General features: G+C 42.2%; 1 protein-coding gene and 1 pseudogene across 10 annotated transcripts; both read left to right on the forward strand.

Annotated features, from left to right (window-relative positions):
- Positions 1 to 20,439, forward strand: LOC149870570 (uncharacterized). 10 transcript variants are annotated; one of them, XM_090036523.1, is made up of 10 exons: positions 1 to 176; positions 1,613 to 1,707; positions 2,183 to 2,254; positions 3,222 to 3,309; positions 9,880 to 10,132; positions 14,556 to 14,615; positions 15,447 to 15,581; positions 18,324 to 18,470; positions 19,434 to 19,494; positions 19,683 to 20,439. In XM_090036523.1, the coding sequence occupies exons 5-10, from the start codon at positions 9,968 to 9,970 to the stop codon at positions 19,784 to 19,786; spliced, it is 672 nt and encodes a 223-aa protein (XP_089892649.1). In that variant the 5' UTR covers positions 1 to 176; positions 1,613 to 1,707; positions 2,183 to 2,254; positions 3,222 to 3,309; positions 9,880 to 9,967; the 3' UTR covers positions 19,787 to 20,439. The 10 variants fall into 10 exon arrangements, with proteins under 10 accessions (XP_089892649.1, XP_089892647.1, XP_089892648.1 ...); XM_090036521.1 differs by lacking the exon at positions 1 to 176 and adding an exon at positions 186 to 791; XM_090036522.1 differs by lacking the exon at positions 1 to 176 and adding an exon at positions 186 to 373.
- Positions 8,969 to 9,091, forward strand: LOC149870571 (U2 spliceosomal RNA; annotated as a pseudogene).
- Positions 20,440 to 21,442: the final 1,003 nt, after the last annotated feature.

Below are 21,442 nucleotides of genomic sequence, written 5' to 3' on the forward strand. Positions count from 1 at the left end.
CCCGCTCCGAGTCCCTCAAGGCCCGGGTGGAGACTCCTGCTCCAGGAGGTGCCGCAACCCCCGCAAAGTCCCCACGGGGCCCACAGCAGAGAGCGAGACCCCCCCCCCCCGGGCGCTGCAGGGGTTAAAAGCGGCGGGGCGGGGCCAGGAGCAGCAGGAAGCGCCCACCTGCGCAGGTGAGTCCCGTCCCCTCCCCCCCGCGCGCGCTGCAAGGCGACTCCGCCCGCCCCCTCGCCCCCGGGGCTCTTTGCGCGGCTCCTCAGCTGGAGCTCGGGCCCGCTGCTGCGGGGTGCCGAGGCGGCTGGGCTCGTCGCCCTGCCTGGCAGCAAGAAACTTGCCTCTGCGAGAGCCCTGGGAGTGGCGTTGCCAGCAGGTGGGAGGGAAGCGGTGGTTCCCCTTTGTTTTCCACCCGTGAGGCCGCATCTGGAGGCCTGGGGCCAGTTTTGCTCCCCTTCCAGAAGGGATGTGGGCAAGCTGGTGAAGAGTCCAGGAGGGCAAGGGGGTGGCCATCGTAGAGGACGTTCCACACAGTGGCGACATGTTGGGGGTCCACAGGGGTGCACTGCACCCTCTGAGAGTGCTGGTGCACCCCCTGGTAGGCAGCGCTTCCCAAGACTTGGGAGGAGAGGCTGAACTGCACTTGTTTAGTCTGGAAAAGAGGAGACTGAGAGGATTTAATAGCAGCCTTCAACTACCTGAAGGGGGTTTGAAAGAGGACAGAGCTAGACTGTTCTCAGTTGGTGGCAGGAGGCAAGGAGGAACCATCTCAAGTCACAGCAAGGGAAGCTTAGGTAAGCAATGAGGAAAAACTCTCATGGGGAGGAGAGTGAAGCACTGGAGCAGGTTATCCAAAAAGGTTGTGGGATCTCCATCCTCACAGGATTTTAAGACCTGAGTAGCCAAAACCTTGGCTGGGGTTATCTAGTTGGAGCTGCTCAGGGTGTTGGATACTAGATTACCTTAGGGTGGCTATCATAGAGGACAATCTCATTGTCCTCTGTCCTCTATTGATACAAAACCCAATGCCTTCATGTCCTCTATTTTTCTCTTCAGGAGATGACAGAGTAACAGAAAACCAGAATGTCCTCTATTATGGCCGCCCTAGATGACCACCTGAGGTCCCTTCCAACCCTCATTTTCTATAATCCTATGAAGAACTAGAAAATACAAGAGACACCTAGTTGAGCTAGTCCTAGGTGCTGGGCTTCACCTAGTTGAAACAGCGTACCAAGGAGCAGAGTCTGAATTGCACTTTGACTCTTGGGGGGTTTAACACTAAGTTAAACCAATTCATTGATTAACAAGGCCACCTAAGTGACCCCCCCCCATTTGATTTTTATTTTTTTTCAAATGGGGGGGGGGGCTCTTGTCTATGCTCTTTTGGGGGGATTCAGCCCCCACCAAGCTCAGCCATAATTCAGACCCTGCCAAGAAAGGATGTTGGCACTGTGAGGGGTGTTAAAAGATCGTGAACACTTTAATTCCATTGTTTTTTTGTTAACTCTGATGTTTTCTAAATCCAGCCTTCTTCAGGAGGGAGGGAAAGACTCATATGGGTAAGGTAAAGCAACCTGGCATCATTAATGCTTGATTAAAAGAGCTTCTTTTGCAGACCTACTGGCATGTTGAAAATAGAGTGTTCTTTGAAGCTAAGTAGTCATTGCTGTTTTAAAAACAGTGCATGCAAACGCCAGGAACTACAGCAAGGTAATTATGGAATAACTGCTCTTGTTAGTTGTTTAATATGAATGCCTTTTTAACATCCTGTTGAAAGGGGAATCCCATGTCATGACTAACACCCCTTTACACAAAAGAGTAAACAAGTTTGAAACAATGATAGTTTGTACTATCCAAGATTGTATGCTTAGGCTGGGAGGCACTGGGGGTATAGAGGTAATGTGCTTAATTCTGTGCGTCTAGGCCTGGAAGATAACATGCACCAATCACTAATTCCTTTTTCTTAAGGAAAAATACTTGGTTTACGAAAAATAAAAGTCCTCACTTATCTTAACAACTCATTAGTATCTAAAATTTAATTCTGTGTTGCTGAGGTGGCTGATAAAAAAAAAAAAAAAACCAAAGTACACAGCACCTGGTTTCATTTTCACCTCTGAAGGCTGGCACAGTGCTCTGATTCTTGGCAGCCAAGCAGTAAGTCGCCTGTTTGTGTTGGATTCTCTAGGTCAAACTGTGGTCTGGTGGACATCTTCTTGACAGCTTTAAAGTGACTGCTGCAGAGAGGGGATTGCTGTTGGTGAGTGTCCTTATGGTAGGTTTCATTACAGCAGTTTGTGTGTGCGTGAGAATGAAGGATTGTATTAAATCCAGGTTTATTTCCTGGTTTGGAAGTACATGTCTTTAGTTCAGAGTTTCTAAACTAGGATTATTATTCAACGGTCTTAGAAGCAGCTTGGAGGAGGGAATAACTTACGCTTACTAAATTTGCAAATGGGAGGAAGTGTTTTTGTTTTAGAGGACAGGATTAAAATTGAAAATGCCAAATTGTAGAAACAGCCTGAAATAAATAGGATGAAATTCAATAAGGGCGTGTACAAAGTACTACGTTTGGGTAGGAATACTCACTGCAGAAATACAAGATGGAGAATGACTGACTGGTTAGTCAGCAGCGCCACATAAATGGATCTACAAGTTACTGTAGATTGCAAACAGAACATGAATCAAGAGTGTCATTCTGCTGCAAACAAAATAAAAATCACATTTGGATATATTAACAAGAGTATTACAAATTAAGAGATGAGAAATAATCCTTCTACTTGACACTGCATTGATAAAGCTTCAGCTAGAGTGTTCAATTTTTGGGCACAGAACTTTAAGAAATATATGAAGCAACTGTGGAGAGTCTGGACAAGAACAAAACCAAAAAAAGGGTCTAGAAAATAAAGGAAAGACTGAAAGAAGTAGGTATTTTAAATTTAGAAAGATTGGGAGGCAACTTGACAAGTGTTCACATATGTATAAGTTTGTTGCATATAGGAAGTTTAATAAATAGTCCTCCAGGTTGACTGGGGCTAGGACATGTAAGAGGTTTACGTTGGATATTAGGAAAGACCTTTTAAAAGTAAGGACAGTTACACACTGGAATAAATTACTTAAAGAGGCTGTTTTTGAAGAGCTACATAGGTTATATCCTGGCTTAAACAGGAGAATTGAGCTGGTGACATTTCAAGGTCCTTTCCAGCCCTGTTTTCTATACTCCCCAGGTGCATTTTGCAGTTTTCAGGGGAGAGCTGCCTGATAATTAGAAACAAGAAGAGCTGTACCAAGCTACAGAATTGCAAGCTAATACAGGTAAAAATACTTTGCTCTTCCTAATATTAATTTCCATGAAGGTTGGTCTGCATTTAAAATGGTTTGAGCATGATGGCTTTATTGGTAAAACCCCTTGGTGGATATGCAGCTTTGGTCAACCCATGTAGTTAAAGCAGTGTCTCCCAAACAACAGGGGCAATATCAGCACAAAGAATGTTTGCAGTATAAATTGTGTTTACATACAATAAGGATGGGTTTGGCAGCACAGCTGTGCCGGTTAGAGGAGTGACGTTTTTATAACAGGCGTACCTAAGCTGGCAAAACTTTGTGGTGTGGACTTGGCCTAAGGAATAGCAGAGATTGTTGGATGATGGAGGGTAGTCTGCATAATTGTGAAGCAGTAGGAAGGAGATTCCTGAGGCACTCTATGAAAATGCACAGTGAGGCCAGAGTTCAAGGTTTGCAGTTTTTGTTTTGTTTTCTGAGTATAGTGGTAGTGTCTAAGAGATGGTGCAGAGCATCCTGCACTACACTGTTAAGGTTGGTTGTGCACTTCTAAGAAATGCTAAGCCTTCTTTAAATATGAGGCTGAGAGCAGGGTGAGGTGATTGAAGATAGAGGTAGTTAGCTGGGTCTATAACCCCCTTTTATAGACTAACTAGTTTAGAAGGCATGAACTTTCAAGCCTACTTCTGAATCATGCCTTTCTGAAGTAGGCTATAGCCTATGAAAGCTCAGTGGTTCTCACCAAGGCTGAGGATATTGGGAAAGACCTACTATCATGGCACCTCTTAGAAAATGCCAGATCTTCATTTTCAGTCTCTTTTTAACTACAGAAAAATAGTAGAGCAATTTATTGTTGAAAGACCATTCAGAAAGACTACAACTATGGATTTCTATTTGAAGATTCTGGATTATTTTTTGAGCCATGTTTATAAACCTAACAGTGCTATCATTGTGTGGCAGCCTTGAAAGGATCTCAGAGCACCTTAGGGTGATGTAACACCTTGTTGAGAATCACTGGTCTGTAAGATGCCACCCTGCCCTGCCTTCTGCCTAACTTCAGACTAACACAGCTAACCACCTCTACCTCTGGGCCCTACCAGAGTTGAAATGATGAAATACACCCATGGGGTAGTGGTGTATTTCAAGCCATAATGACATCACTGCTCAGTCCATGCATGTTTTCCACATACCTCCCCCCATTCCCCCACATAAAAGGATCCATATGCATCCCCCCCCCGCCCCCTCCCCCACTCATGACTGGAGCTGGATTTTCTCATCATGAGTCTTGGGATGTTCCAAAAATTTATATGCATGGGACCACTCAACCCAAGACAACTTGGTCCAGCTTCATTTCATGGAGGGTGGGGCCAGACTGATCACTTGCATCAGGCTGAGAAAAGGGGGAACAGAGGGATTCTGGATTAACTGTTTGGATCCCTGTGACTCAGTGGTTGCCAGGCATTGAAGGCTGGTAAAGAAACAGCAATGACTGCAAATAGGAAAGAAAGGCACGGCTCAGCTGTGGAAGGGAAGAGGAATTTGAAATGTATGCAATGTTGTGGCTCACCATGGCATGAAAAACAGTTGGCCATCTGGGAGACCGCACTTAATAAGCCCTACCACGTGTCTTATTAAGGGACTGCACAAACGTGTCCTTTTGGTAGATTCCCATGAACAGCATAGTTTCTTGGCTGTTCCTTGGCTAAAATCAAGTGTAGTGGCAGGGCAGCAGCCCAGTTTTACTGCCTTGATCAATGCCAGAAGTGCGAGGGGGATAGTGATGGAGCACTGGGATGGAGGAGGAAGAGGAGTTCTTGGGACCCAGAACAGTATTGGTGGCAGTTCTGGAGCGAAGTGTAGCAGTTATAGAAGGAAAAGCAGACCAAGAGATGAGAAATGAATCTGAGAGTGGAAACAAAGATGAGGAAAGTAAGGAAGAAAGGTGTGGTGGAATCAGTGTTTTTGAAGGCTTTACTGAAGGAAACAATGAGGGAAAAATCCAATCGGGAAGAACAAGAGAAGGGAAGAGAAGGTCAGGAGGGAGAAATGGGGAATGAAATGGTGATTTGATGGGAAGAGGAAGACTGGAGGGAGGAATAAGCTAGACCTGCAAAGAGAAAAATGGGAGGAAGCAAGAGATGGAATGGCTGGTAATATATGTCTGAGAACAAGGGCAATAGTAACAAGGGAAGAAATCGGATGAAGAATAGATGCAAATTTATGGAAAAAATATAGTTTGACGTTTTGAATGTTAAAGTGGAACATCTGAATAGCTTGGCCAACTTTCTTGACTGGAAGTCTTGGAAAATTTTATACTGGAGCGAGAAGCTTATGAGGATTTTTGGAAGATGTATGTAGTGATGGGTAAGAGAGAAAAACTTATAGGGATAGGTTTTATTGGAGGAGAAAAGACAATGATTATTTGAATATACCTGAGATGGAGAGAGAAAAATGGAGAATTATATACCAAAAGTTATGTATGTGGAGAAGTACGCAATAAATATGGTATATAGACAGGTCCATGGAAAGCTCAAGTAGTAACGAGGACAGATGATAGGAGTCCTAGCAGGATAATGCACTTGCCACCAGTGCCAGTAATCCAAGTAGGGCCACACTGGGGGCCTATAATGTATTTTGGACAGCCTAAACTCCATAGCAAGTGTGGGCAGATCTACAGAGAAGCAGCAGAGACGGGCAAGGGAAAATGGGGAAGAAGACATTGGGTCAGAACGCATGATAGTGGAGGAGACCCCACAAGAAGGAAGAGCCAGTGAGGAAGAGTGAAATTTCATAGTTGAAGTGGTGCAGCTGGTGACAGAGGAGGGAAAAGAAGGAAAGATAAGTGGAACAAGTAACTTTGAGACAGAGGAGAGAACAATACAGGAAGGCGTGAGGATAGAGCAGGAAAAAGAAAACTGCCAAATTGGGAAAAGAAAGGAATTGCATGCTATGAAGCTTAGAAAGAAGAAGGTGGACAGAGAAGTGGAGTTGGGGGAAGGAGATAGGTTGATGTAAAGCTTATCAGCGTTAATGTGGTCTGGAACTAATGAAGGTGGGCAGGGAGCAGAAAGGTAGGGGGAAGGGGAGTCTTTCTTAAATGTTGAAGTGATAAAACAACTGGTAAAGACTATGGGGATGCAAAGAAAAGGAGGATTAGAGCCAACAGCATCAAGCAGGAGTGTAGAGGACTCGTGAAGTGGTAGACGCATGAAATGTAAATGGACAAGTGTGACTTTGTGTATTGCATCTGGAAAAGTCAGAAGCGTGTTATCAAGGAGAAGGTGGGATAATATTATGCTGATATTAAGTGGGGTTAAAGCAGACCTATGTCCTCAAGAGTGTGGAATTCCATGGGAGAGGGAGTACAAGCATTTTGTAAAGGGGTGGAGATGTGAACCATCATCATGGGCAGGGTCATGCGTAAACAAAGTAGCCGGAGTCAATTTTGCTCAAGGGTGAGGAAGCAGAAATGTGACGAATGCAAGTAATTGTGGAAGGAGGACTGCAATAGATGATGGTGGAATTTGAAAAGAAAGTGTTAAAGATTTGTAATATATGCACACTGGCTGAAAGATATAATAGAGGCATACAGGGAAACAATGGAGGGTAGGGAGATAGGGGAGGATTTTGCAAAAGGTGTGGTGACATTGATATTCAAGAAGGGAAAGGGAGACATTTTAGGCAACTGGAGGCCAATAACCATTTTCAATGTACACTACAAATTGATCGCAAAACTGTTGGCCAAAAGAATGCGTGACTGCATAGCGGATGTGAAGAAACAGCACGTTTGTTCTGAGAAGAGTATATCCTAGACCCCATTGTTAATGAGGGATGTCATATTGGATGTGCAAGAGCAGAAAATAAATAAATATAGTAATAATAAAACTAGACTTGGAAAAAGCTTGTGATGGGGTTGAACATGATTTCATGTTTGAAGTATTGCAGAGGATGAAGTTTCCAGAGAAGGTGATCGGATGGGTCAAAGTACTATACAGTAAAGCAGGAAGTTGAGTACTGGTGAGTGGTTGCTTGAACAAAGCCTTCCCCACAGAGACCGGGGTAAGACAGAGATGCCTGCTGCCCCCCTGTATTTTTTGTGTGTGCGGTGTGTGAAGCCATTGGTGCAGAGAATCCATGATGATAAGCTGATAAGCGAAGATACCAGGAAGAGAAGTTAGATGGACATTATACGTGAATGATGCGAACAGAGTGGCTCAGGACAATGTATGAATCAAGAGGGTATTGAAGCATACTGAAAACTATGGTGAAGTGGCAGTGGCAAAATTTAAATAAGATAAAAAGTACATTGATGGGTGTGGGGAATTGGGAGAATTTACAGAGTTTCAGGCTTTGGGTGGTAGAGGGTATAATCAAGATTTTGGGAATCCTAATGGACACTAAAGGGAAAGGAACAAAGGTGTGGGAGAAGATAGAAGAGTGAGACAGGTCTTAGGATTGTGGCGTGGTAGAAAGTTATCTTTCAAGGGTAAAGTGGCTGTGGCTGTGGTACCCTTGCCAATTATCCTTTACATGGAAGTGGTGTATCCACCATCATGGCAATGGATAAGGAAGGTACAAAGGCAGATATGCGTTTTGGTGGGGGAGGGGAAGTAAAAGAGAAAAGTTGCCAGAATGGAGCTATAAATGAAGCTATACAAAGCCACGGAATTAACAGGCTGGGGAATGCCAGATTCAGAAAGCTTTGTGTATAGTTACTTTATAAGTATGTTCTGTAAAGAGACAATGGAGGGGTGCAGAAGACTGCATGTTTCTGCAATTACCTGGCAGGAAGAACATTAAGAAGATGGGACATGTATGAGGAGATTGTCAGCCACCCACCTGCTATGCAAAGATGAAGAGTTTCATAAGGGTAAATAAACTTGAGGGAGTGGGATTAGAATGCTTGAAAGACCATAAGAAGGTAATTTAATATTATAAGAAAGAAACATAAACTAACAATAATTGGGGGTCTCATGGAAAGACGGATGGCAAATGTGTGGAAAGAAGTGACAGATAATAGAGTGAAAGGAGAGCATAGGGATATCATATGGATGACGATATGGAATATTCTTCCTGTGAGGGGCATTCAGTATAAATGGGGTTTGGTAAAATTGGCAGCATGCCTAAGAGGTATGTAGGGCTGAAGAATCTGGATTATATATATTTTGGGACTTCCGCTTTGTGTAAGAGGGATGGGAAGGGTTGAGTCATTTTTTGAGGCCGATCAATATAAACTGTGACTTAATATATTAAATGGTATTGTATGGGTTAATGCCCAAAGGACTAGAGAGAGGGAGACTGATAACCATGGTATTTTGTGTCACAGTAACAATATGGAAGGTAAGAACTACTGTTGGTCAAGGGACTGGTTTTCACCAGAAGAGAATGTTTGGAGTTGGCGATATATGAATTGAAATACTATGTGGATCAAGATGTAGATGAGATGGGAGAAGGCAGAGAAGAGATGGAAGAAAGAACGACAGTGTTTCCTCGAAAAGGACAAAGGAATGGAGTGAAAGTTGTTGCTTCCTCCTGGGTTGAGGGTGGTTTGTGAGAGGTTAATAGTGAAAAGGGGTGCAAGAAGAACAAGATATTGTTGTAGGGGAGGTTGTCAAGTTTTGTATTAATGTTGATTCTTTTAGTTGCTTTGTAACAATAACAATAATTTTTTTTTTTTTTAAAAAGGCTTTCATCAGCATCTCAGCCTTTTGGCTAAGATCAAACATCTTTGCCACCAAGGGAGGGTGTCAGGGCTGGCTCTGGCCCTCCTGGTGCCAGCCTGGTATTGCAATACCTGCAGGCCTGGTGTCTGTTCCCTTGTGGGGGAGCAAATGCCATTATTAGGAGTTCTTGGGGGTTTTTTAAGGGACAACTCCCCCCCCCCCCACACACGTACATAGTCGCCTCTGTCTCTCTGTCAGGATGTTTGCTCCATATGGGCCATGTGTATTATAGTTATGCTTAGTGTCAATTGTATTCAGTCAACTTCATAGTTGGTTTCTACTGCTGTGCGTGTGATGTTTTTGGCAGCAGTTTAACAGTTTAATTTAGTTAGATTTCCTTGCGTGTGAATGTAAGGCAAGGGGCTTTTTTTCCCCTTGCCAACTGGGGGAGGGAATTTTATCTTGTATTTGGGTAAATACGGTATTGCTAGCAGTTTGTTTTAAGTAGTGCAATGTAACCATTGCTCCTTCTAGTAATCACTGAAAGGGAATGCAGTCTGGCCTCTGAACAAACTAGATTGTACATGTACTCCTGTCTACTGATCATTCTAAACAGTAAAAGATTGGCAACAGATTTTAAAAGTGAGAACTGCCTCCATAGGTAACTCAATATCAGGAAGAACCATAACATTTACATTTAAGATCAGATTGTATTATGTATAAGGCAGTTCTCAAAAATAAGTGCTTTCCCCCCCCCACCCACACACTTTCTTCCCCCATCTTCATTTCTGCTGTCCACAAAAGATCATTTCATATACTCAAGCAAAGCTGCAGTACTACAGCAGATCTTCTATACTATTAATGGTAAGGTATGTCAACAATTTGTCAGATGATGCCTGCTGAAGTGCTAATCCTCTTGCACCTTCTTTCTTTTGTTTAGGAAAATCTGTTAGGCTGACTTTCTGAAGGATCCTTGGGCTTCTTCCTGAACTCTCTATGTGTGTGTAGGTTCACATGTGGATTACCTAATGGACCGCTACAGATATTTCATCTTTAACCAAAAGAGCATGGTCATTCTGGGTCTCTTCCAAATAGCCTGCAGTACAGTGTGTGTTGTCAATGGATTAATAGACGGCACTTTCAGGACAGAATCGTCGCTGAGTACAACCAGAGCACCCATATGGGCTGGAGTGGTAAAGTTGGAAAATCTTTTCTGTTTGCTTCTATCATGTGGAGAACTATAGTTCGGATGTTGGTTCCCTTAGGAGGAAAAGCCTCTTGGCTTTTCCTCCATCATACATCTTGGAATCTAGTATGTGCTTTGCAAGCAGGACAATAGACCAATACTGAGAGAGGGCAGGGAGCGGGAAAGGGTATCAGATGGGGGAAGCAGAACAAGATGAAACACTAATATAGCCTTTTTCACCAGGCACTGGTTGATGTATAGAATTACATGTCACATTATCCTCACTCTCAATTTCAGGTTGCAACCAAAAGAAAGATCTGTAAAGCTAGAAATACTAAGCTTGAGAGGGAGGGTAGGTAAAATGTAATGCCCACATTTTTACATAGCTTAAGTTTCAACTTAAAATTAGTATACCACCACTTCTTGTTTCTCTCATTATTAATAGGGGCAGCACAGTTTTAATTGCAGATTAGGAATGAAAATTTAAACACATCAAGGCTTTGTAGGTGGTCAGAGCAGCCTGAACACATAAGGCTTCCAGTATACATAGAATGAAGGGCTAATGGGTCATTTTGTGGCATAAAATGATTCAGGGTCATTGCTGTATAGTGATTGGTCTTTGGCCTGTTAAATGGCCTACTGGTTCAGAAAAACAGGGTCTCCAACATAAAATCTCTCTGACTACATATTGTTGCTTGTGTGAAACTTTAAAATAAAGATTATACTCTAATGGTGAAATCCTGGCCTTACTGAATGGCAAAGCTGTTGTCTTCAGTGTGGCTAAAACTCAAATCAGCTAGACTTCTGGGATGGGCACACAATTTTCAACAGATTAGCAGGGTAATCCAAAAATTTAACTGTTACCCTTATCTTGAACCCCCGAAATGTACATTCTGTACATTACAGATGCTATGGCATCTGAGGCCATCTGGCTTGGGGCATTTGAGGTCTTTATTTCACTGTTTACCAGCCTGTGAGTGTAAATATAACCTTAATTTGAGGAGTTGAACTTTTACCACATTTATTACTGAAGCTTTGTAAAACTTGACAAGGTAAGAGTTTCATAAAACTTAAATTGTATAAAACCTTTACCTTTATAAAGACTAGCACATGATTGCAGTACTAATACAAATAATAAGGCAAGCTTTGTGTGGGAATAGTTTTGTTCCACCAATGCCTACATAATAATAAAAAGTAGAAAGTTTGAGTTCCTTTAAAAGTTTGCATATCACCTCCCCACCCTGTTCATAAACTCTGCCCAAACTGCCCAGCAGTTGACTTGAAGTTCCTTTTATGCTGGAATTGTCTTTGCTCTGTTCAGTTTCCTTCTCTTCATAAAATGAACAAGGACCTACCTGCAGAACAACTGTTAGCAGCTCACTGAAAGCTTGGTTAATATATTGTTGGGTATGGTAAAGCTTCAAGGCCAGTCTTGGAATTACTAATATAGGGTGTGATCTACTGCATCAGTGCTTATGTCCATCCAATCTGGTGTCTGTTGCCAACATCGGCCACTACTGGATGCTTCAGAGGAAGGCAGTGAAATAACCTGTGTTTCTCTCTTAATCGGGGCTCATCCTGATCTCTGATAGATAGAGCAAGAGTGGGTAAAATGGTGGATCTGGCCACTGGATCTTGCCGACTCCATTTCCCAGCAGCTCTGCTTATATCGCCATGGCCAATTTCCATGGAAAGCCTAGCGCGGGACCAAGTTTTCCATGGAGACCAGCCCCAGCAGCACTGGCAGGGAGTACTGCTGGGCAGGGAGCTGGGATCTTGCAGCGGTGACAGCACAGCCTGGAGCTGGGGCAGAGCTGTGATCCGCTGCCCACATGACCCAGGTACCCCTTTTTCCCCCTACCAGATCCAGGATGTGTGGGTGGCAGGTTGCAGTTTTGCTATGCTGTCACTGCTGCAAGATCCCAGCCTTGGCCCCAGAGCAGTTCCCCACCCAGCTGTGCACCTTGCCAGTGCTGCTGGGGTTGGTCTCCATAAAAACCCTGGCCCTGCACTGCCATGGCACTGCTGCTACTGGGGTCTAGGTGGAAACCGGCCACAACAACGTGGCAGGGGCTAGTGGGCAATAAAGTCCGCTGCGGGCCCAGTCTGGTTTGGGTACCACACTTTGCCTGCCCTAATTAGAGATTGGATTCAGCCCAGAAGTCTAGGATTTGTCACATTTACTGTACACCTGACTGGCAAAAACTCTTGCCTTTTTCCTTGTCCCAGACACTCCTGCAACGCTATATATCACTGCTTGCCTGATCTCCTGGACACCAGGTAAAGCAGTACAACCTAGAAGCAGGGTGGGAGGCAGGTTGGCTCTTTGCTCCTTCAAGTTGGAGACTGCACCTAATGGTGTCTCTATGGGCTGCAGCCTTCCAGTGGGATTACAAGAACAGCCTGGCTCCCACATGTCATCCAAGGCAGGAGATTCATGCAGGGGTGAGTGCCTGTGCCTGCAGTTGCAGTCTGTCTGCATGGTTTAAGGCACAGTTATTGATCCCGTTCTTCAGTGCAAGTTATTGTGACTCAGGGTCACATATGTAACTAGAAAGGGGAAGGCCTGGGGGCTAGTTCTTGCACTGGCTGGATATAAAAGACTATAGATTCAGAAATCACAGCTTTATTGGATAATAATTTTGTCACCTTGTCTATAATTGACATTAAATCACCTGATGACCAGAATGTAAGTCTGTTAAAGCCCACTCCATCCAGGCCATAGCTTTAGGAGCTGGCATTGCAGATGCACTGAGGGGCACAGTAGGTATTATGGTCTAATGTAAATACTTGCTTTGGGTTGGCAAAATCTAGATTTAAATAATGAAAATAGCCAGAAGCAGAACATCTTGGAATGGGTGGTCTTGCTGAGTTCAGCTTAACAAACCACACTTTGGGTGAAGACTAAGATGCGTAGCCAAGGGAAGATGCAGGATTTTGAAAGTGGGGAGCAGATGGTGTGGTGCATCATCACATATAATGCAACACACGTATCTCCAATTAAAAAGACACTAGAAGTTTTACTACTAAGCTGGGGGCCTAGGGCTGTATTATTTGGTTTTGAATTGGAGCAAAAACGCACACAAATGTATGGGAATGAGCATTAATTTTTTATATCGTATATTATATATAAAAAAAACACACAAAGGCCAAAAAAATACAAAGATGTTGTTTCAGTAGTTCTGCAGTCATTCAAATTAAATGGGCATCTCTCTCGTTCAGATTCATAACACAAAATCTAGCCTTCCTGAGCATCTTGACAGTGCATCCAATGCTTCACAGAAAGTGTAGTTCCATGTCTGAGTTGATTTTTTTGCTAGAATTAAAAACAGTCTGCAGGGCCATGAAATAGGAATTACATTACCAGGAGCCAGCTCAGAGACAGCAGTATTGCAGAGGAGAGGCTAGCTTGATTTAGTAGAACATCAAGACCATTACAAAGGAGGGTCACTAATACCTGTGGAAGGAAGAATATAAAAAGAAACGGGTAGATTATAATGATTATAATGTCAATTGGATCTGTCACTGCTGCCTGGATAGAAATGCTGCTGCTTTACAATTAGTTTTAAACTTGGGGTGGAGCAGGAATCAAAATGGGATGCAACTGCACCCCTCCCCCTGGATCTGCCCCTATGCATGGTTGTGGCAGAATGCATTCAAACAACCCCTCCACACATTTTCCCCAACTCTTCATATGCCCTCCCTTCCACCTGCTGTCACCTGTGAGCTCTCTGACAGGAACACGTATGAAATACTTCAGCTGGATTGGTTGAGGATTTACCATATTAAAGGGAGAGTCCCAAAATAATGGTGATGTAGAATTGTGTAGTCTTTCCACAGTGCTGTTTACTGATGTACAGAGGTTGAAATCATTTAAACTACTGCACAGTGTATAAATGTGCACCACCTAAAGAGTTCTCAACAATCAAAAGCAGATGACACTCAATTCCTTGCAATATTAATTGCCAGTTCCATTTTGGCTAATGGAAAGCAAGTGTTAAGCAAGTGTAACACCACTGAAATGTGACATTTCTCCTCAAATTATAAAGCAAGCCTGGAATAGCTGCTAGCTTGGCACTTATGTTCAATAGCAGAATACTCTTCACTTTCTAAAGAAGTGGCAGATGCCCTGCTTGGAACTCCAGCAGCTGCACAGAAAACCATGTTTGAAGCCCATCAATTATTGTGACCTAAAATGCAAGCCTTCTCCAGAGTCCTATTCTCATTCATTCAATGGAGAAGCATGCCCAAGTCCTGTGCAGGAACCATGCATGAACTTAAATAACCTTGCCTTTGCTTATAATCACACTTCGGTGACTCCTTTATGGAATATTTCTGCTTTAAGAAAATTGTCATTCGCAACATAGTAACATAGTCTCTTTCACATGCTGTTTTTTTAATTGCAGTTTCTTTTTCCTTCTGATCTGCAGGTCATGGGTGTTCCTGGAATTCTAGCTTTATTTTCTTCCCAGAGAAAGAATCCAATTCTTGTAAGCTTTTACATTTCTTTAAAGGGGTGCCTAAATACTTTTTTTGTAAACAGTACTAAGTTGGCAGTGTTCTGACTTTTCCATATGCTAGTTCTCAATCCTGCAGCAAGAGCCTTGCTCCCTGAGTTTTTTTCTGTGTAATAGTGCTAAATTCTTCAACAAACTGGGAATCTGGCAGTGTTAACTGATGATTTCTTGTGGATCAGTTATTCCACAATTGATTGGATTTTAAATTCAAGTGTTTGCTTTTTAATGTAAAGATGTTCCCATTGTTCTCTAGTTCACTGAACAAAGTTGTAGTGGTTATGGTAAAACAGTAACGGTGATTGCATGTATAACCAGATGGCTGCTTAGCCAGTTCTTTCTGACCAAGTATACTCCAAAAGGTTCTGTTTATTAATAAAGTGAATCACCAGAAGAACTTTGACTTTTACTTCATCTAATTGTTCTAACTGATGAACCTAAGGTTTGGGGAATTGGGATTAGACAATGGATGTTATGTAAATGGTTGTTTAATAGACTTTAGCTGAATTAGACTATGGCCTCCTGCTGCTGCTTTTTCCTATTGCTCTTCATTACCCCCCTATAATTATAAAGCTTAAGACTCTGCTGCATTGATTGCAGATACATTTCCATTGTCAGCCTTTTTTTGCCTGTCTCTCCTGTTTAGTATTGCTCTATTGTGCATCTGCCATGCTTATTTCACAAGGGTATTATCATGTGCCTTTTGCAACAAAGTCAGAACGTATTGACCCACATTATAGGACAAAGAGGTCCTTTAATTCCTCTCTCCACACTCACCAGTTTTGTTTTGTTTTTCCCCTTTCTCAGGTGAATGCAATGCTAATTGCCTCCATATTTTCTTGTTTCACCACCCTCATTGTAATAATTTATGCTTCCCTAACATTAAACTACGGTGAAGAAGAAGACGATTTGAATCATGTACCAATTCATATTGTTCATACGGTAAGTGTCAGTTTTGTATGTTGCAACCAAACCATCAAAACACAAACTCCCTGCACCATCAACTTCTGGGACACTGTGTTGTCTTGGACCTTCAAATATTCTAGAAAGTGGATAAAACTTTGGATGTCTGAGCTAACCTTAAACTGGCCATCTTGGATACTGAATACAGTGTAGTTACAGCAGCATGGGGTTCGGTGCAGGCTTTGACACAACTAGGATCCTCGGTAAGTACTCGGGCAGATATCCTACATTTAATTATTACTGTTGCAACTATGCTAGTCCTCAAGCTAGCTAAAGGTTGACTTGGGTGTATCTATGAACTACAGTCATACCTTTGAATAATTAAGTCATCCTTGTGATGCTGCTCTTGAGGCATCTACCAAGATGTCGTGCTTTAGCATATAGATTCTTCATTACAAGATTCTTGGATCCAAATTTTTGGTTCAGCCTGGTACAATGTTACTATGCCTTTTCCTAGTCTCCCTCCCTCCTTTGTATGAATGCAATCCAGGCCTCAGCTCCTAAGAATTCTAAAATCAGATCGATTATTAAGGCTGAATTCAAAAAAGCAATCTGCTGCTCTAAAAATTGTGGCACTGGTCACTGTCAAAGTTGATGAGAGGACTAGATGTACTGCTGGCTTGTTCTGGCCCAGCAGTTCCTACAATACTGAATAGGCTTCTTGGGTGACATCAGTTTAAAATGGCTAGGATGCTGCCAATCAAAATATTATAGGAGTTTGGGTTCTGTCCCATGACGTAAACATCCAGTGGTAAGGGCCTGAGGTGTCGCCTTGTAGATCACAAGTGTCTTGTAAAAGCAGTCAGGAAATTAGGGTGTATGCCTGGGGATAAATCTTTTGCACACCTAAGTGACACTGCCCTAGCTACATAACTGCTGTTAGCAATTGCAGTTTGGCTCCATGTGGCTCTATTTGCCCTGTGTTTGCTTTCTAAGCATGCATGTTAGGTTTTTCTCTAGCTGCAGAGATGCCTGGGTAAGTACTAGACCCTCCTGGGTCACGGAAAAAATATGACTATTTGGCAAGGAAAGAGGGGCAAGGAGGAGGCACCTCACACTCTTCATCCTGATTCCCTAGTGTTTGTGGCACTTGTCTGGGGGTAAGGGAGCAGGAGGCCCAAGTTGTAGGCACCCTTTACCCAGAAGGGGTTTGACCCTCTGGGTGCTGCTTCCCACAGAAATATTCTGACCACCAAGATACCAGTTCAGCATTACCCAGAGCACTCTTTAGCCTTCTCTTGAGCATGGCCCGTTGGATAGCTAGTGATCATCAGGTTCAGCAAACAACATCATGCATGAATTGGAGGAATTAAACAATGAACTTTTAATTGTGAAGGAGTAGGCAACCTCTGCAAATCCATTGCGTGTCTCTGACTAACTAGCTACTCCCCATCTTGGGGACCATCTTCCAATTTCCAGCTTCTTCAATTTCTTATTAGGGAGCTTCTCTTCAAATTATAACTTCTGTCACTACAGCCAGGAGAAGAACAAGCCAGAGGACTGTGTTAGAGTGAGATGGCTTTTGCTCTGGAAAGGAATGGGCCTTGATTCTAGGGCTGAAAGGGGCAGAAGCTAGCCCACTACTGTTTATCTATTTCATCCAGGCATTTGCTTCCCCTCTTGAAGCTGGTCTACTAGGCAGCCACAAGGAAAAGAGCAAGCTAAATGGAGGGTGGCTTAATGAAATAGATGCTGCCCCAGAAGGATAATAATAGTAGGGGCTCTAGATTCAACTGATTCTGTTTGTGCTGTGAAACAGTATTGTGTCCCAAGATCAGTATGCCGTTATGAAGAGAAAAGTAGGACTCTTAGTTTAAGTTTTTACAAATAATTCAAAACTGAACTCTCATATGAACAAAACTCAGCACTTTGCTAAGTATCATGGCATCTAGGGGTCAAACAGAAGACTAAGTTTGAATTCCACTAAATTTTGCCATGTATGTAAGACAAATCCCTTCACTGCTTTGCGTCTCAGTTTGCAGATTTGTAAATTTAATATTTGCTCTTTATTAAATATTTTGACATCATGGTGGAAGAGGCACACATAAGTGAAAAAAATATAATTCTTGTAGTTGTAAGTTTTCAGAATCCCTGACCTATCAAGACAGCTGAAATGTAGATGCTGAATTTTAGATACACCACATTTTCCTGAAATGGGTAAATATCTGTCCATTTCATACAACGTTGGCTGCCTATTACTTCTTTCTGAAGGTCAGAATCAAATTTACCTGGTTCCAGTAACAGTGCTGCTGGGATGAATGTGTTATGAAAAAATGCAGTCATATGCGTGTCAGGCTAAAGCCAACTTTTTAATGTCAAGCTGCTTGGATACAGTATGTTATACTATGCAAAGATGGTATCAAGATGAATGGTCATTCAGTATCTACTTGTAAGAGCCAAAGTAAAATTATTTCCAAAGCTAATGTTGGTGGATGTTGTTAGTTTTGAGAGAAGGTGCTTAAACAGTCTTAATCGCAAACTGCACAATAAGAACAACTATGACAGGAAAATGTTTGCTTTTTGAAAGGATAGCAAAAAGAAAGTAAGAGCAAATGTGGCAAGTAAAATTGGGGACTATAACAGTAGTAAATGAGAAGTTTCTTCAGCTAGCACTGTTGTAGCATATACTTATGATGGAAAAGTTCTGTCTTGCTCTCAAAGCCAAGTTTTGAGAAATTGCCTTCATTGTTTATTCATCTGCTGCCTTTGTTTCTGTTGCAGAAGTTTGTTCTTGATAAAGTTGTCAAAGGTGCCAACATAGTGATGTTAATTGCATCTCTCGGCAGTGTGGTTGTTGTGCTAACTATTGCTTACATGGGCTGCCGAAGTCTTCCACATTGTTCATGCTATGACAGTACAACTGGAATGGTACGTGAGTGCAGACAGATTTCTTGAACTACTTTGTACCACTTTGGGAAGAGGATTTCCAAGTCATTGTCATGTTTCAGATGGCTTTACCTGACCTCTGGCTGTTTTTTCGGTTTTTTCATTGCCCCACCACATCCTACCAGCGCTAATTCTAACTGTCCAGGGTCACAATCCTTTTCCTTTTGCAAAAGAGGTAGTTCTTCTTCCTCCCCTTCTATCTATCCCCTACTCCAAACTGCTGCATTTTTTTTTTTTTTTTTTTTTTTTACTTTAGGACCTCATTAAAGTAGATTGGTTTGAGATGCAGCACAGTGGGGGGAAAACTTTTCTCATGAAAATTTTCTTCCTTTTACAACATGAAAGTTTTGAAATTGATTTTACTAGCACAGTGACTTCCAGAGCAGATTTACTTCAGAATATGCTCATATTACAAGACCTCTAAATGCTCTGATTCCACTTCCGTAGGATCATAGGAAAACAGGGCTGGAAGGGACTTAACAAAGGTCATCTAGTCCAGGCCCCTGCTCAAGGCAGTATCGTCCCTGACTAAACCATCCAGACCAAGTGTCTGTCTAGCCTGCTTTTGAAAGTTGAATCTACAGCTTCTCTAGATAGCCTGTTCCACTGCCTGACTACTCCCTTAGAAGATTTCTCCTAATCCCGAGCCTAAATTTCCCCTGCTGCAGCTTGAGGACCTTGTTTAACTACTATGTCAAGCAGTGGTATAGTCAAGTCATTCTTGACATGTATACTGAAGATGCTAATATCATTATTTGGTGTAGACTGCTGAGAAGTTTTTCCACGTATCAAATTAAGCTTCCCTTTGGGAGTTTTATTTTGGTAACAGAAGTTGCCCCCTCGTCATTCTAAGCTTATATGCAATTCAAAATTAATTTTCAAGAAAAAACTGCTGGAGCACAAATAAAAGGAATTCAATGGAAAGTTAATGCATTTCATTTGTAGGAATGGTTGCAACCAACAGAGGACCAGCCGCAGACTGTGGAACTGGTTTGCACTCTACAAGGTAAGTAGCTCCACCTTTCCTTTTATATACTTGGAATGATGCACTTTGGTCATAGTTGGATACCTACTACTGTAAGTGTGTTACAGGCCAGATTCTCAGTGGTTAAATCAGTTGTTAATACAAAGGAACTCAGCATTTGTCCCAAGAAGCCACAGTATGTTTAACAACCTCTTTTCGTTCTCATATAGGTCATGAGGACAGAATTTTGAATTCTCCAATTCAGTTTCCAGACCAAAATTTGGATACAGAAGAAGAAACATCCAAACCTCCCCCATATATCAGACTTGCTTGAAAAATTACTGAGTATTTTAATGCAAGCACACCAAAACTGGAGAACTTTTTTGTTCTTTGCTATGTTTTCTAAGGACTTAAATAATTTTATGCACACTCTTCTTTTTAAACAAGGAACTACTGAATGCCCAAAGCTTAGGAAAGATCAATGCTACTGTCAAGCAACATACAGTTAAAGAAGATCTGCAGATTTGTGGACTGACTCAAATCTTGCTCTATTACTATACCTCATCTTTTCTAGGAAGAAGGAGCACCTCTCCCCCTGCTTTTATGTTTGCTTTTACTCTGGCTTACAGCAGAATTTGTGTTGCAGTTTCAGTTCACTGGTGCTAGCTTTGAATATTCAAATATTAGATCATGTTGAATTTTTTAAAAATATTTTGGGAGCATCTCCATTTTACACCCTTTTTAATCTTTTCTCTCTGAAATCATACCACAGCAAGAAAAACACTTGCATTTAGGTAACCTTAACATTTGCTTTTCATGAATTGCTTCTGCGAGGTAGGAAACATATTTCATCATTCTCCAAGCAGGCTAAAATATCTGCTTATAGACACCTTGAATGCCATTTTCAAGAGGTGGATTCAGTCTTTTGTAAAAACTTTACTTATACTTTGTCAATGCATATATAATAAAGTGAGATTTTAAATTTTCTGCCTTGTGCTGATCAGTCCCTTAATGTGGTGGGAGCTTTATTCACAATAGTGGCTCTTACAGGGTGTTTGTAAATGGAGCACTTTACAAAGAGTCTTGTTTAACCTCTAGCCTTTAAGGCATATCTCTTTACCTGCTCTCACAATTGGCTAGGATTAGTTGTTGCTTTTTTTTTCTCCCTACTTGGAGTCATGGTCTTATTTCCTTGTCTGGATGGAAATTTGATAGTGACTGAACACATCTGCATGAGACACTAACTGTGCAGTAACCAAATAATACTACGCAATAGTGCATTATAGCATCAACAGTGCTAATATGTTACTGCACAGTAGCATCACTTAAAAGGCATTTGCTGGTGCTCCTGTGCAGTAACTCCTGGTTACTGTGCATTTATTTTGTACTTGATTATAGAATTACTAAATAAATGAGTAGTAGCCACTATGAAGTAGTGTCTTGTGTAGAGGTGTCCACTACATCTGTTTTGTTAAAGGACATGGACTTGAGCCCCAAAGTTGAGAAAATTCACTCTACAAAGCCATGCTTAGTTGTTTCCTATGCCCAAAGATACATAACATCTCTAGAAATCAGCAGGAAAGCTCCTTGTCTACTTCAGCTTCTTGCCAGTGCAGAACATGTAAGCTCTGTCCAGTGCTGCAGTATAGGCATTCCTCCATCCATCTTAATTGCAGGACCTGATCAGGGAGCTAGGCACAGAAAGCCTAGGAACCTAGCTCAGGGCTGTGACCCCTACTGCAGCAACAAGGTGCCAAAACCCTTTCTGGACTGTTTTAGCTATTAGTTAAAATTCTATAGCTCCCCTAAAATATAATCCAACACTCTGCTGATGAATAAAATAAAAGCACCCTGTTCATATTTGCTGGTGACACTAAGATGTGGGGGAATGTGGGCACACTAGATGGAAGGAATAGGCTGCAATCAGACCTAGACAGGTTACAGAGGTGGGTGGATAAGAACAGGATGGGTTTCAATACTGACAAGTGCA

This window comes from Crocodylus siamensis, chromosome 2 (genome assembly GCF_052110815.1).
Source record: "Crocodylus siamensis isolate JL-2025a chromosome 2, ASM5211081v1, whole genome shotgun sequence".
Classification (NCBI taxonomy): Eukaryota; Metazoa; Chordata; order Crocodylia; family Crocodylidae; genus Crocodylus; species Crocodylus siamensis.